Source organism: Erpetoichthys calabaricus, chromosome 2 (assembly GCF_900747795.2).
Source record: "Erpetoichthys calabaricus chromosome 2, fErpCal1.3, whole genome shotgun sequence".
NCBI lineage: Eukaryota > Metazoa > Chordata > Cladistia > Polypteriformes > Polypteridae > Erpetoichthys > Erpetoichthys calabaricus.
The window spans coordinates 119,468,970-119,486,250 of record NC_041395.2 but is presented as its reverse complement, the minus strand read 5'-3'; the positions used below and the strand labels follow the sequence as shown (position 1 = coordinate 119,486,250).

At 42.3% G+C, this 17,281-nt stretch overlaps 1 protein-coding gene across 4 annotated transcripts in view; it reads left to right on the top strand.

Annotated features, from left to right (window-relative positions):
- Positions 1–16,460, top strand: part of LOC114646309 (latexin-like) — a 45,139-nt gene extending 28,679 nt beyond the window's left edge. For all 4 annotated transcript variants that reach the window (XM_028794451.2, XM_028794450.2, XM_028794452.2 and 1 more), the window contains 4 exons: positions 288–465; positions 5,520–5,656; positions 11,675–11,737; positions 15,378–16,460. In XM_028794451.2, the coding sequence (XP_028650284.2) occupies positions 288–465; positions 5,520–5,656; positions 11,675–11,737; positions 15,378–15,515 (516 nt within the window). In that variant the 3' untranslated portion in view covers positions 15,516–16,460. The remainder of the gene's footprint in view (positions 1–287; positions 466–5,519; positions 5,657–11,674; positions 11,738–15,377) is intronic.
- The last annotated feature ends 821 nt before the right edge of the window (positions 16,461–17,281 follow it).

Here is a 17,281-nt window from a genome sequence, read left to right as displayed (position 1 = left end):
CTGTTTTCCCTTTGTACAGTCGCTAGTTTGTAAAGTCTTACGTTGCATGAGCAGGCGGCTTAATTATCCTAATTGGCCTTTTAATGCCATTGATTACTACTGTGCAACTTAAAGCATATAAAAATAATCCCACAGTTGACTCTTCAGGCTTGCTTCTTATTTAAGCAAAATCTTTAGACTATTTTTGTTCTCACAATATACAACCAATGAAGTACAAAAGTTTTTGTAAATCTGTAGAGCTCCTGAGGTTCTCAAAGTGTCCCCAACTACCACTTTTGTTTTAATAGGATGTCATGGGAATACACACTGCACAAATACTCTTTAGCCACACAGAAACTCGGACGGCTCCACAGGTGAACTGCACATACAATGACACTGCTAAAGCGAACACCGCAGATGATGAACATGCTTTTTATGAGCGTATGAGGAAGCAGGGAAAGCTCGTGGATGGGAAATATATTCCAGGTAAGGAGAAAAAATGGTTTGTAGCAGTAAACAAATACTTGATGAAATGTATTCTTCTAATTAGGTAAGGTTCAAACAGCAAGAAAAGACAGCACTAGTAATGTCATGTGCTGTTTTCCGTTAGTATTTCAGTCCATCCACTTTCACAATGCGCTTACCCACTTCCATGTCTCAGGGAGCTGGGGCCCATCCCGGCTTCATTGCGAAGCAGGAACCAACCGTGGACAGGACACCAGTGATGCTATATTATAAGTTTGCAGAACTTCTCAGCATGACTTCTCAGGACAGAAGCAAAACCGAGAGGCTCTTTAACAGATTTCAGTATAGAGCACTGCCACTGAGGAAAACGAGGTGAATCTTCACACATACAGAAACTTAGCAGCACAAAATAAAAGCATTGCTTTCAGTTTCACTAAACACCTGTGTCACAAAAGCAACTTAAATGATTCTGGTTAAGCACAGATTATACTAAAATGACACAAATCCATTAACCTGTTACAAATAACTGAGCTGTTGACCAATTAACTATAACTATTTTATTGGTTTTATATTTTTGAGGTGTGTCTAATTATTATTGTTCTGAGGCCCATAGCCACATTCACATTTGAAGTAAGAATCGATTCTTATCTGATCTAACGGACTGTGACATGGTGGCACAGTGCTTCACACTGCTGGGGTCAAAAGCTGGTCAGGTCACTTTGAGTGTAGAGTTTGCACCATTAGCCCTCCTCTGCAGGGTATGTCAATGTTCCACCCATACCTCAAAGACATGCAGGTTAAATTAACTGGTGACCAATTTTGGCCCTTTGTGAACGTGTGCACCCTATGCTGGACTGGTGCTCCATTCAGGAGTTTTCAACTCATTTTATTGTCATTGTACCTCACAACCATGAAATGTTTTTTATTCCTGTTCCTGGGGTACAGCATCATTTAGTGACAACACGGTACATGGTACAAGCCTACTTAAGGCATTACTTGTCATACATTTCCCAAAGGATGATAAACTGGTCCATTTTAAACACCCCCTGCCAGGCCTTGCATTCCACCGTCAATATGGCCTCCATACATTGTGCTACTAAGGATCCATATGGACAGACTGACTTTTCTCAACCTGCTCAAAATGTGAAGGTGCTATGGAGCCTTTTATACATGGTAGTTGGCCTTGAAGGTTCATGAGGGATCCTGCTTGACGTGGATCCCTAAAAACCTTAAAACTATTTCCTCTTTGCAAGGCAGCCCCATTCATGTGAATATGCACCAAGCTCCCTCCAACACTCCTCAGGTTGATAATCAGCTCCTTAGTCTTGGTGACATAGACACACAGATTGCAGGTTTCACATTATTCTGTGAGAATTTTACCTTCCCCCATAGTAAGCTGTTTGTCCCTCTTTGTAATCAAACTCACAGCTTGTGTGTCGTCGGGTTAGTGGGCAGAATGTTAAAGCCAGTGTTTACAGAGAGACTGTTAGAGATGTATTCTCCAGGCCTGACACTCCCTAAGTGGCTGTTTAATCCAAGGGCCTTGAGCTTTGCTATCAGTTTCAAAGGAATGAAGGCACTGAATGTTGACCTAAACTCAATAAGCAGCCTTTGGCAAGGAACTACGTCTTTTAAAAGAATTTTTTTTTTTAATACTTAGTGATACCAGGGAATGGTAGGCATCATGGGCAAAGGCAAAATTTCCAGGGACAGCCAGGCATTCATAAACCAAAAAGTCAGAGAAATTGAAGCACCAAAACCAAAATGCAAGTCAAATTCATAATCAAGACACTAGACAGATTTTTAGACAAAAAGGCCTTCCACTAGCTTGGGCTGCCTTCCTCTGATTGCTCTAGTGAAACAAGTACTTTTTGTTAATCTTCCATCCAACACGAGGATAACAATAGCTACATGCCGCCGTGTATATATATATATATATATATATATATATATATATATATATATATGTAAACTCCAACGACTGTCTGTATGTCTGTCTGCTTTTCACAAGAGAACTACTTAATGGATTTAGATCAGGTTTTTTTCTATAATTTGTTTGAACATTGCTGTTTTGCTTCTTCTCTCATCGCGCTAAGTATCATAGTTCGTGTGTAGAAGTGATTTATTCGCGCTAATCTGAGACAGAGGCTGTGGGCTGAAGGGAGGTGGGAGTGTGATTTCAGGAACGGGGAGCCAGGCGGGGCCCTCCTCACTCATGCACCATCCTCTGTTCGAATTGCTCTACCTCTGGCCACGTTTTGGAGCATACCTTGCCTCTGCTTAGCTAGCGCTATCTCTTTGTTTATTGATTTTTAAAGTTTGTCCTGTTTCACTACTACGTGGGTGGAGCCTTGGGCAGGGATCAGCTAGTCTTATTTAATTGGAGAATGTGTCATGTGACCTCTGGGTCATGTTGTAGTGGCCCAGGTGCACTAAGGCTACATTTTTAAACAAAAATAATCTCCACCCACACTGGAGTTTCAAAATTATTTACAAATATATCCATGTCCACATAGAAATGCCTAAAAACAGATATGACCTAGACCTTCGCCTACACTGGGCACTTACCCTGAAGGGGTGGTGTAGTAAAAAATTCAGAGCTCCATGAAAATCCACTTTCTTGTGTTTTATTCACTTTCAAAAGTATCAGCATGTACAAGGCTGTGATAGCGCCTTCATGGCATAGAAAAAGAAAGAACTTGTTGAAGAAGCTGAAGCAGATTGTCCCCATGTCATTCAGTGGGCACAAACACATCGGTGGAAATCTCCTTGAAGAGGCCATGTGGTGAAAAACAGAAAATCTGATTCCTTTGTGCTTTATGTGCTTTCAAAAGGCTGAGCACTGAGCATCTGAGGCTAGGGATCTGCACTGGCAATCGGAAGGTTGCCGGTCCAAATCCCGTAAATGCCAAAAAGGGACTCTGCTCTGTTGGGCCCTTAAGCAAGGCCCTTAACCTGTAATTGCTGAGCGCTTTGAGTAGTGAGAAAAGCGCTATATAAATGCAAAGAATTATTATTATTATTAAAAGTATTTGTGCACACAGGACTTGCGGCATAGAGAAAGAAAAAAATTTATAAAGAAGCCAAAGCAAATTGCTCCCCCATATCAGGTTAATGCGTTGATCCCAGTCATAAAAGTAACTCAACAGAGAAAATTAATAAATGTGTACCAGCGTGCGTTTGTATCTTCGTTTTATTGCATTGTGCTTTTGTGTCACTTTTTCTTCTTCTTTCGGCTGCTTCGTGTCACTCTCTGTCCTAAATTCTTGCGAGTTCAGCTGCATTCTCCACCCGTCCCATGCCTTGGTATTCATTTTGCTGCAGAAAGCACACCTCCCTACTCAGTAGCAACGAGAATTATCACAAAACTGTGGTGACCGGTAAATTATTTGCCTTCTGTGCATTTATGCAGCATTCAAACTACGCAAAGTGCTATTTAGGTGCCCACCGGTAAACTGCACAACAAGCTCCATGGAAAGCAACTCTTCTCTGCCTGCTTTAATGAACAGAATCCAATTGCAAAGGGCTTATGTAAGGAGTACAAACCAACCAGAGCACAATAGGGTCAGCATTTACGAATATCTTCATTTTCATTCATCCACACTGAAATGCCACGCCGTTGTTTTCAGTTGTGCCCATCTCTAGAGGACATTTTTAGAAGTATTCATTCTTGTCAATTTAAAGTGGTGGTGTAGTGTAGTGTGTCCGAAAGCCTAAAACAATGTCTGCATTTTAAAATGAAAACATAGTAGTCAGGATGAGGTGATTTGTTTATTTTAAATGGGAAAGTCAGACACCACCAAGTCTGGTGCGGCGCACACCCACCTCCCGCAGACGCACCATACTGAGGTAAAAATTGAAAAAACACATTATCTAAACTATTTACAAGAGCAACAAATATGCATACAAAATGTTTACAAAACCCTGCACTGAAACCTTACACACATGATAAACTGCCGAAGACTCATATGCACCGTCGCAAAGAAAGTCCAGGTAACCAAATTGCAAAATGCAGCTGTAAAGTGATGAATGGAAACTGCCCCTGTGAAGAGCCATTTGGAAATGAGATACCCTTGTCCTACCATCTTATTGAATGTTGGGTGATGGTTTGTGATGTATGGTGCACAGGCTGTAAGGCAGATAAATCATACGAGGCCAGAATATGGACAGAGCATCCAAAAGAATTTTAATCAGAAAGGGGATGACAGCACAATCCACCTGCTGCAGCTCCTTCTAGACAGTAAATCGGAGTCACAAATTGTATGGTCTAATAGGCATCTCCCCAAAGGCTCGAAGCAGTCAGAGGGCACAGTGATCCCTTAGCATGCTGGGAATGAGAGCACTACTACAATGTGACCAGCTCCAGGCATCACAACTGTATACAATAGATAGCTGCCATACAGAGATAGTCACAAAAGGGTGGCAACTATCCAAAAAAGAGCAAAAATGGTAATGATTAAATAAATACAATCTGAAAAATTCCACTAAACACGGAGGTTTAGGTAAGCCGCAATGTTAATACATGACATATTCTTACAAAAGTGTTCCATATTTTTCCAGCCCTGCTCCCCATAACCCGTTAATAAGTAAAAGTGGTTTCTAAAAATGCTAGGATTGTCTGCCTGCTGATATAAACTTAAATAAATTAATGTAACATAAAATTACAAATTGCTTTGCAATTGTGTGATTTAAGTTGTGCAAATTGTGAAGTACTTGTAGTAACATAGATGACAAGCGTGCTAGAGCGCAAGCATGCTGGGATGAGATTGTGGGGCAGGACGAGGAGCTGCTTCTCAGCCTAGTCACGCACCCTGGAGTTTGCACGCTCTTCAAGTGTCCATGTGGGTTTTCCCAGATTCCCGAGACATTCAGATTGGATTCATTGACTGGATCACTAGGGGAGAGCGTGGAGGTGAGCGCTCAGTCAGGCTCGGACTACCTATGACAATACAGTGGTAATAAGTAGGCTCAGATAATGAAGGGTTTATAGTCTCATGATGTTTACTCCTTTATCTTCATATACAGTATGAGTGTTAAAGTGATCAGGACTCTACTGATTTTGTTTCTTGTTGTAGATGGCCATGGAAATATCCCTGCAGAAATGAAACCCTTTTGGCTCCTTGGACGGATTGCATCAAGCTATGTAATGTGGCAGGAGTCCAGTGAATCCACGCTTTATAATATGGCCACGGTTCTTTCTTTTCAACAACTGGCAAGTCATCTTTTTTTTTCCCTTAAGCACTGGAATTGTCAAACCGGCTATGAACTTTACTTGGCACAACGCACTGTGTTAACAGAGGTGGAGGCACCAATAAAAGTCTGCTTCATTGCTACGTTACATTTGAGTTAAAATGAAAGGATATAAATCATTCACACAGTCTAACACATTGGCTCTCGTACACCCTTCAGAAGTCTAGCCACTGACTGGACAATATTTTATTTTTTGCTTTTTATTGGCAACAGTTTCTAATCAAGCACTAGGCATAAATATAAACTTCTAATGTAGAAGTCATCTAGAAAATACAGCTGGATATGATGGGTTCCCAGATTCATGGGAATGTGGCTGAATGTGACGGCTGCACTGCTTTGTGATGCGGCCTCGCCACTCCAGGAGACTGGGTTTAGAGCACGGCCTGGTTACGGCCTTTATCCTGTCACATCTTTAAAGACACGCGTCTTTAGTTACTGGACTTCAAATAGGAGAGCTTGCCCTGCAAACGGCCTGGGATTAATTCCTGTCTTGTGCATGAAGCGACCAGGATTGAGACTGGCCGCATGTGATCTTCAGTTGGACAAAGTGTGCACACATACTGCGTGTAGAGGATGCTATCACCAGCTGAATATTTCAAGGCAGTGGTCCTCAAACACAGTCCTGGGGACCCCCCTGTGGCTGCAGGTTTTTGTTCCAACCAGCTTCTGTTTATCATTGGACACCTAGCATAATTAAGTGAGTCATTATTTCCAAGTTTCTGGGTTTTGAAATCAACATAGAAATTACAAAACTAAGTTGGTAGATTTTTATTAAAATATATTAAGCAGTTATATGGGCGGATATGCAGTTTTTTTTTAACCTTATTGACAGTATTTTCAACCTGATTTTCCAAGTGATCCGGTTATGTGGGTCTGACTGAAGCAGCTGCAATTTTTATCATCCTGGGTGTCTGCTCTGCTTGTTGTTAATTGTCACTATTAGGGTTAAATGAAGGGAGCAAATAACAAAAGAGAGTTAAGAATTTATAGCTTTAGAAATAAAATAGAAATATTTCTAAATGTCTTATAAATGTAAAAACCATACTCTGAAAGCACAATAACAGAAGAGAAAGAAAGACCAGCTAATTAAATGAGATCATTTGTTATCGATGATTATCACTGTTTGTGAAGCTGGTTGGAACAAAATCCTGCAGCCATAGGGGGTTCCACCAGGACCAAATTTGGGAACCAGCACAGTAAATTCTGTTATCTTATAGGGACCTCACTAGTTCATGAAGTGAGCAGATTCTACTTATGTTCATGAAATTGTCTTCTTGATCTTAACGTGACTGACAGTGGTGGGCCCTCCACAGCAGGTTACTCTCTCCTACCCATTGCTACTAGAAGTGAACCTCTCCCCACCCAGTCACCTTGACCAGAGTGTACAGGATAGAAGGCTTACCAACTGAAAAAGGTTGCATACGTTGTTTGTTTTTACCTGCTGGACTGCAGCAAAGTCTACGAGATCAGCAGAGTCTGATGCTCTTCAGACATTCACCGCCTTACAGTATGGCATCACATACCACCTCTCGTCTAAAGAACCAGTCTGCAGAGGTTTGGCGTATCGTTAATGGCTCAGATTCTGCACTGTCACATGGGGCTTTTGAGCTGTCAGAAGAAAGTGACAATGAAAACCCAGCCACAGGGGATGCACAAACCAGTGTGTTTCTTTGTGCTGGTCCCAAGCCCGGATAAATGGGGAGGGTTACGTCAGGAAGGGTATCCGGTGTAAAATTTTGCCAAATCAATATGCGAACAACAATACAAGTTTCCATACCGGATCGGTCGAGCCCCGGGTTAGCATCGACCGCCACCTGTACTGTTAGCCAACAAGATGCTGGTGGAAATTGGGCTACTGTTGGCCGAAGAAGGAGAAGAAGAGGGGGGAGACGTGTCCAGAGGCAGAAGGAGAGGAGGAAAGTAAAAAGAGTGGAACTGAGGGTAGGAACTTTGATTGTTGGCAATATGACTGGTAAGGGGAGAGAGTTAGCGGATATGATGGAGAGAAGGAAGGTTGATATATTGTGCGTGCAAGAGACTAAATGAAAGGGGAGTAAGGCCAGGTGGATCAGAGGTGGATTCAAATTGTTCTATCATGGTATGGATGGGAGGAGAAATGGGGTAGGAGTTATTCTGAAGGAACAGTATGTCAAAAGTGTTTTGGAGGTGAAAAGAGTGTCAGGCAGAGTAATGATTATGAAGCTGGAAATTGAAGGTGTAATGATGAATGTTGTTAGTGCATATGCACCACAAGTTGGGTGTGCAATGGGTGAGAAAGAAAATTTTTGGAGTGAGTTGGATGAAGTGATGAACAGTGTACCCAAGGGACAGAAAGTGGTGATTGCAGCGGATTTCAATGGGCATGTTGGTGAAGGGAACAAAGGAGACGAGGAGGTGATGGGTAGGTGTGGTGTCAAGGAGAGGAATGAAGAAGGTCAGAGGATAGTGGATTTTGCCAAAAAGGATGGACATGGCTGTGGTGAACATGTATTTTAAGAAGAGGGAGGAACATAGGGTTACGTACAAGAGTGGAGGAAGATGCACACAGGCAGATTACATCCTATACAGAAGAGTCAATCTGAAGGAGATTGAAGACTGCAAAGTGGTGGCAGGGGAAAGTGTAGTTAAGCAGCATAGGATGGTGGTCTGTAGGATGACGTTGCAGAACCAAGGATCAAATGGTGGAAGTTGAAAAAGGAAGACTGCAAGGTTGAGTTTAGGGTGTAGGTACGACAGGCACTGGGTGGTAGTGAAGAATTACCAGACAGCTGGGAAACTATAGTAGATGTAGTAAGGGTGACAGCAAGAAGGGAGCTTGGCGTGACATCTGGAAAGATGAAAGAGGAAAAGGAAACTTGGTGGTGGAATGAGGAAGTACAGGAGAGTATACAGAGGAAGAGGATGGCAAAGAAGAAGTGGGATAGTCAAAGAAATGCAGAAAGTAGACAAGATTACAAGGAGATAAGGCGCAAGGTGAAGAGAGAGGTGGCAAAGGCCAAAGAAAAGGTGTATGATGAGTTGTATGAGAGGTTGGACACTAAGGAGGGAGAAAAGAACCTGTACCGATTGGCTAGACCAGGGGTCCTCAATCTCAGTCCTGGAGGGCCACAGTGGCTGCAGGTTTTTGTTCTAACCCGGTTGCTTAATTAGAAAGCAATTCTTGCCAATAATTTAATTTCATGGTTGTTAGTGCTTTAACTCTGCATGTCAGGTAATTCTCATATCCTAGATATCATCCAAATTATTTGAAAGCTAAAATAATAATTCTCAGTCCTTCACTTTTTTCTCTTCACTTCCCTTCCAAGTATTTAATTAAACCCAGCAATGCATGATAAACACACACAGGTGTAAATGGAAACCAGCTAAATGGAGAAATGCTGATTTCTTTTATCGTTTTCATCTGATTGTTAATGAGGGGTGATTAAAAACCAAGAATTCAGCTGTTTAAAGCTAAAATAAGCAATAAGGGTTCCAAATCTTAATGAACGAGACAACTAAAATGAAGCAGAAATGTTACTTGAGCAATAAGTGCTTCTTATTAAGCAATTGGGTTGGAGCAAAAGCCTGCAGCCACTGCGGCCCTCCAGGACAGTGATTGAGGACCCCTGGGCTAGACAGAGGGACCGAGCTTGGAAAGATGTGCAGCAGGTTAGGGTGATAAAGGATAAAGATGGAAACGTACTCACAAGCGAGGAGAGTGTGTTGAGCAGATGGAAGGAGTACTTTGAGAGGCTGATGAATGAAGAGAACGAGAGAGAGAAGAGATTGGATGATGTGGAGATAGTGATCAAGGAAGTGCAACAGATTAGCAAGGAGGAAGTAAGGACAGCTATGAAGAGGATGAAAAATGGAAAGGCCATTGGTCCAGATGACATACCTATGGAAGCATGGAGGTGTTTACGAGAGATGGCAGTGGAGTTTTTAACTAGATTGTTTAATGGAATCTTGGAAAGTGAGAGGATGCTTGAGGAGTGGAGAAGAAGTGTACTGGTGCAGATATTTAAGAATAGGGGATGTGCAGGACTGCAGTAACTACAGGGGAATAAAATTGATGAGCCACAGCATGAAGTTATGGGAAATAGTAGTGGAAGCTCGGTTAAGAAGTGAGGTGATGATTAGTGAGCAGCCGTATGGTTTCATGCCAAGAAAGAGCATCACAGATGTAATGTTTGCTCTGAGGATGTTGATGGAGAAGTTTAGAGAAGGCCAGAAGGAGATGCATTGCGTCTTTGTGGACTTGGAGAAAGCATATGACAGGGTGCCTCGAGAGGAGCTGTGGTATTGAATGAGGAAGTCAGGAGTGGCAGAGAAGTACGTAAGAGTTGTACAGGATATGTACAAGGGAAGTGTGACAGTGGTGAGGTCTGCGGTAGGAGTGACGGATGCATTCAAGGTGGAGGTGGGATTACATCAGGGATCGGCTCTGAGCCCTTTCCTATTTGCAATGGTGATGGACAGGTTGACAGACGAGATTAGACAGGAGTCCCCGTGAACTATAATGTTTGCTGGTGACATTGTGATCTGTAGCGATAGTAGGGAGCAGGTTGAGGAGACCCTGGAGAGGTGGAGATATGCTCTAGAGAGGAGAGGAATGAAGGTTAGTTAGGAACAAGACAGAATACACGTTTGTAAATGAGAGGAAGGTCAGTGGAATGGTGAGTATGCAGGGAGTAGAGTTGGCGAAGGTGGGTGAGTTTAAATACTTGAGATCAACAGTACAGAGGAATGGGGATTGTGGAAGAGAGGTGAAAAAGAGAGTGCAGGCAGGGTGGAATGGGTGGAGAAGAGTGTCAGGAGTGATTTGTGACAGACGGGTATCAGCAAGAGTGAAAGGAAAGGTCTACAGGATGGTAGTGAGACCAACTATGTTATATGGGTCAGAGACGGTGGCACTGACCAGAAAGCAGGAGACAGAGCTGGAGGTAGCAGAGTTAAAGATGCTAAGATTTGCATTGGCTGTGACGAGGATGGAGAGGATTAGAAATGAGTACATTAGAGGGTCAGCTGAAGTTGGGCGGTTGGGGGACAAAGTCAGAGAGGCGAGATTGCGTTGGTTTGGACATGTGCAGAGGAGAGATGCTGGGTATATTGGAAGAAGGATGCTAAGGATAGAGCTGCCAGGGAAGTGGAAAAGAGGAAGGCCTAAGCGAAGGTTTATGGATGTGGTGAGAGAGGACATGCAGGTGATGGGTGTAACAGAACAAGATGCAGAGAACAGAAAGATATGGAAGAAGATGATCCGCTGTGGCGACCCCTAACTGGAGCAGCCGAAAGAAGAAGAAGAAGAAAGTGACAATGAAACGTTCCCATGTGCAAGTGACAGGGATATCACAATACAGATTCCTGCAACTGTAGTTTAGGAAGACTATGCAGAGACTGATCATGGGACCCTTCTTGGTTGCTGATTTATTAAGAACAAATGTGGGGGTTCTAGCAGACACTACAGACTACAAGCCATTGACTGTTTTTTGTTTTTTTTTCTTGTTCAATGAGAGTTTTTGAACTGATGAGTGTTGAGACAAATGGATACGCAACAACATTATCATCACATTCCTGATTCTACATTTTCCAGCCAAGAAGCCCAAGTCAGACAGGGTAGTCTGTAGCAACAGGCAGAAAGAACATGTCAGCAGTGCAACACGTATTGCCAGTGCATGCTACAAACTGATCATATACCTGTATACGAGTGGTCATACATTTCACAGTTGAAAGTTTCTAAAATCAGAGTGATGAAACAGAATTCTGGCATCACAAAACATGAGCTTTCTGAAAAGAAATTCAGCCTTCAGAGTCGCATGGTTTTCTCTCCTGCTTTGCTAAGTGAGCGCCATACTGAGCTGTGGATCCTGTTTCTGTCTGAATAAACCAGGTAACCTTGTGAGCCTCTCTTCACCTGCTGCCTTACTATGTGTGTCCTTGTGTCGCGCTGTCTGCAGTGACAGGAGATGCACCATTAATCCTTCTTCTTTTCCCTAAACAGAGACCAGAAGACGACTTTCTTGACTTTGAGTATGTCGTCCTGCTGCACGATATGGTTTCCCAGGTAAAATTCATTACAAAGTTTTATGTTGTAGAACAGCCTGGAGTGTTCCTTAGAGTGGGAGGGTCAGGAATTAGAAGCCTAACTGAACAAATGGTATTGCATAGGCTAATTTGTGGTTTCTATTAAATAAAACATTGTCCTTTAATTGAATACATTCTTGCTTGGCATGGCACTATTGGTCAGGCAGGCAAGTAGGAATTTCATTCTTCTCTGTACACGTGATGATACTCCTGGTGCTATTACGTTTAGTACTACTACGACATATCTGTGGAGGCTCTAACAGAACAGTAAACTACATGAAGGCCGTCACTCAATAATCAAAGAGAACTGGGGGGCTCAGATGGATAAACTGCCATTTATATGGAGCATCATAAACACAGAAACACAAGGGAAAATAAACAGTAATGGAGACATTAGGCTAGTAAAATTTAAATAATAATGAATTACACTTATATTGCATTTTTTTGCAACTCAAAAACACTTTATATAGACAGAGGGGAACTGCTTCAACCACCACCAATATGTAGCACCCACCTAGAAAATGTGACAGCAGCCATCACAGAGGCCTCTGGAAAGGTCCCATCCCAGCAGACAGTGGAGGGTCCAGGTGGTGAGCGGTGGGCATCTCATAGGGTGGCTGGCCAGTAGCTCTCACTTTGTACTTTAGTTGCAAACATCACCCCCTGATGTCGTTCAGCCTCTCTCTGTCTGCATAGAACAACGTCTCAAATTTGATTTACTGTTCAAGGAAACCTGTTGGAAAGTTTAACTTCTGCTAATGAAACATGCAGCTCAAATTTCACAAACCCCCAATGAAAAGCACTTTGAAGCACCAACTCATTTACTCTGAGAAAGGTTACCTCAGCTTGTATCTTTTGTATATTTTCCATTTTTTTACTTGTCTGATAGCCATGACGGAAAAACAATGCGTCTCCAGAACAAGACTCATGGCATAAAGTTGTGTGAACTCTGCTTCCAGCAGCGGCCTGTGTGAGACGCGCAACACCAACTCGCCTCTCGTGCTGCTCGATGTCGTAGCAGACCTCTGTGGTTGTAAACACTGAAAAACACAGGCAAAGAAAAAAACAAAAAGTAATTAGCACACAATAAGCTCCAAAAGTGCGTGCACAGAATTAACGTGAACTCAGTATTTACGTTAAACTAAAAACAAACAATCTCACGCTTGCCTTACCTACAAATCAGAACGTTTCAATGTTGCGCTGTTGCACAATGACTTGCTACCCATAATGCTCAGTATGGTTGTAGCCAATCGTTTTAGCTTGACATGTAAACATACTGCAGATGTCCCATCAGCTCAGCTCAGCTATGCTTTGGTTTAGAGCTTCATGGAAGGTATCTTCCTAACGATAGTGCAGACAATATGCCCAATAAAATGTAAAGTACTAAATACAGTTAGGTCCATAAATATTTGGACAGAGATGACTTTTTTCTAATTTTGGTTCTGTACATTACCACAATGAATTTTAAATTAAACAACTCAGATGCAGTTGAAGTGCAGACTTTCAGCTTTAATTCAGTGCGGTGAACAAAACGATTGCATAAAAATGTGAGGCAACTAAAGCATTTTTTTAACACAATCCCTTCATTTCAGGGGCTCAAAAGTAATTGGACAATTGACTCAAAGGCTATTTCATAGGCAGGTGTGGGCAAGTCTGTCGTTATGTCATTATCAATTAAGCAGATAAAAGGCCTGGAGTTGATTTAAGGTGTGGTGCTTGCATGTGGAAGATTTTGCTGTGAACAGACAACATGCGGTCAAAGGAGCTCTCCATGCAGGTGAAAGAAGCCACCCTTAAGCTGCGAAAACAGAAAAAACCCATCCGAGAAATTGCTACAATATTACGAGTGGCAAAATCTACAGTTTGGTACATCCTGAGAAAGAAAGCAAGCACTGGTGAACTGAGCTACGCAAAAAGACCTGGACGTCCACGGAAGACAACAGTGGTGGATGATCGCAGAATCATTTCCATGGTGAAGAGAAACCCCTTCACAACAGCCAACCAAGTGAACAACACTCTCCAGGGGGTAGGCATATCGATATCCAAGTCTACCATAAAGAGCAGACTGCATGAAAGTAAATACAGAGGGTGCACTGCAAGGTGCAAGCCACTCATAAGCCTCAAGAATAGAAAGGCTAGATTGGACTTTGCTAAAGAACATCTAAAAAAGCCAGCACAGTTCTGGAAAAACATTCTTTGGACAGATGAAACCAAGATCAACCTCTACCAGAATGATGGCAAGAAAAAAGTATGGAGAAGGCGTGGAACAGCTCATTATCCAAAGCATACCACATCATCTGTAAAACACGGTGGAGGCAGTGTGATGGCTTGGGCGTGCATGGCTGCCAGTGGCACTGGGATATTAGTGTTTGTTGATGATGTGACACAGGACAGAAGCAGCCGAATGAATTCTGAGGTGTTCAGAGACATACTGTCTGCTCAAATCTAGCTAAATGCAGTCAGATTGATTGGGCGGCATTTCATGATACAGATGGACAATGACCCAAAACATACAGCCAAAGCAACCCAGGAGTTTATTAAAGCAAAGAAGTGGAAATTTCTTGAATGGCCAAGTCAGTCACCTGATCTTAACCCAATTCAGCATGCATTTCACTTGTTGAAGACTAAACTTCGGACAGAAAGGCCCACAAACTAACAGCAACTAAAAGCCGCTGCAGTAAAGGCCTGGCAGAGCATTAAAAAGGAGGAAACCCAGCATCTGGTGATGTCCATGAGTTCAAGACTTCAGGCTGTCATTGCCAGCAAAGGGTTTTCAACCAAGTATTAGAAATGAACATTTTATTTACAGTTATTTAATTTATCCAATTACTTTTGAGCCCCTGAAATGAAGGGATTGTGTTAAAAAAATGCTTTAGTTGCCTCACATTTTTATGCAATCATTTTGTTCACCCCACTGAATTAAAGCTGAAAGTCTGCACTTCAACTGCATCGGAGTCATTTTATTTAAAATTCATTGTGGTAATGTACAGAACCAGAATTAGAAAAAAGTTGTCTCTGTCCAAATATTTATGGACCTAACTGTAATAGTGCAAAGGTTCTGTATATTTCTGTCAAGTAAAAGTGTCAACTCTACAAAACCATGACAGCAAAATATTACGTATACAAATATGAAGTTCACATTTAGCGTCAGACCGTCCCCAACTAAGAGCAGTTCATCAGGCTTTGGGATTTTTATGTCCCTTCAGTCTGAATGTCAGATTATGAAAGCCATTTCAGCCACCACAGGACTGTTTGGCCTCTGATTTTGTAAAATGCAGAAAAACAAACAAACAAAACACGCATTTATGAACTCCAGTAATACCTACAACAACATCCTCACTGTTAGTTTAGAATGTGATTTAGTGTTATAAAAATACTGAATAAACTGAAACATGACTGCTGCCTTTTTGATGAATTAAATAAACCCAAATTCAAACTGAGTGAAGTAAATCCCAGAAGGCACCTGAATGTGGCGTACATTTGCTAACTTGTGTAACTGTACGTGCAGTATTGGGAATAAAGAGTACAGTTAGAAACTGGGAACCACCAATGTCTACTGGGAAGACGCCTCCCTCTAACAAAGTGGTCTTCTGCTTTTGTTTTCTTCGTTTCTGCTACAGGAGATAACTCAGTGGAGCATGCATGTTCGCTGGAATCCCACACAAGGAGTGAAGGTGCTGAACTATGCTCGAGACCCCCGAAACATTCCATTTCCTGGAACTGCAAAGGCTACAATGAGCCCAGCGAGTCTCAGCTAATTGGCTTCACGACTTTCCGTGCGGCCTCAACTTAAAGAAACTGTATGCAACTTTCTTTTTTTAAATAACAAAAAAATAATGAAAGTACCAATGCATAATATTATGTAGATAGGAAGTGGGGATAATTTGTGGGTACAGTGGGTTCTAATGAATAACCCAGAGCTGGCAGGAGTGTGGTCACACCATGCCTTCTGTCCTCACAGGTGGCGCAGTGGTAGTGCTGCTGCTTTGCAGTAAGGAGACTGTGGAAGATTGTGGGTTCGCTTTATATAAATGTAATGAATTATTATTATTATTATTCTGCCCAGTTTTCTGGTGCCAAACTTTGGGGGTGTGCAAGAGAGTGCCCAGCAAGGAACTGGCATCCCAGCCAGGGTCGGTCCCTGCCTTACACCCTGTGTGGCTTTGGGGCCCACAACCCTCAACTGGAAGAAGCAGGCCCAGTGAATGGACCCAGTGCATGTTTTCTCAAATGTAGTAAATCATAAAGTGAACATTGTTGAATCGTTGATTATTTTGAATAAAGTTTAATGAATGAGTCATCAAAAAAATGTCTAAGAGTACACTGTTAACTTGTGCTACGACAGACCGATTCTTCACCAGTGATTTCCAGTCAGACTTAAGTGAGTCTGGGACAGTGGCCTGCCTGTCACCACCGGACGTACAAGGTGACTTAAGCCATGACAAAATTAAAGGTGCAGGCTGCTGTGTGTGTGTGTGAGACTCTCGGAGTGTTCAGTGTGTCTTTCCTGTATAGTTTGTTTCTAGCACACTCACCCTGGGGACATTGTGATCACATAGCATTTAAACATTTTGGCGGCCGTATTGCAAGTTATATGAGAAGTTCCAACTTAATGAGAGGGTGTTTGCCAAAGACTTCCAATCCTTTAACTATACAAAGGTACCAGGTGTGTTATGGATTATACTCGTGATCTGTGTGCTGACGGGTGAGTTATGCAGATAATCCTACCTTTGATACACAACAGCTCTTCCATACCTCATCAGAGAAGCGAGCTGTTCATGTGTGGGCTCCAGTGCTGTAATGAAGGCTCTCCATCTTGTTCATGGCGATCTTGGCTGTTATTTTTAATAAAGAGTTTACAACCAATAAGCACTTGCCAAGTGTACAGTGCTTTACAGTTCTGTTGACCCCAACCAAGCAAATGTGGCCTTCTGAAGATTTTATTTCCTTCTTTTTTTAATTCTCATTACAAAGGAAAGCACACGTAATTGCAGTAGCTACAGTGGGGGAAACAAGTATTTGATCCCCTGCTGAATTTGTAAGTTTGCTTACTTATAAAGACATGAACTAATTTGTATGGTAGTTTCATTTTAATGGAGACAGACAGAATATCAACCAAAAATCCAGAAAAAAACACATTACACAAAAGTTATAAATTGATTTGCATGCCAAGGATGTGTGGCCAAAAGGCTGCTGGTACTTGCTGTGTGGGATACCTAAGAGAACCTGGACATCAGCAGGAAAGAGGCCTGCAAAGTTCTGTTAGGAAGATCTCCAGGAGGGTGGCAGCTGTGGTAACAACTGAAGTGAAGGCCCACATGATGATGGAGTTTTGCACAGTCATGGAGGACAACTTTTGAATGTACTCAAAGCAATTCCAGCAAACCATTGAATGACTCAGGAAAGGCAAGCAGGACATCGGCCAGCCTGTTCTCATCAATAATCAACAACCTCAACTGCGAATATCGTTGAAAGGTAAAAGGCGCATTCCGAGCAACTCCCACATCCAATGGCTCTGCCCTCA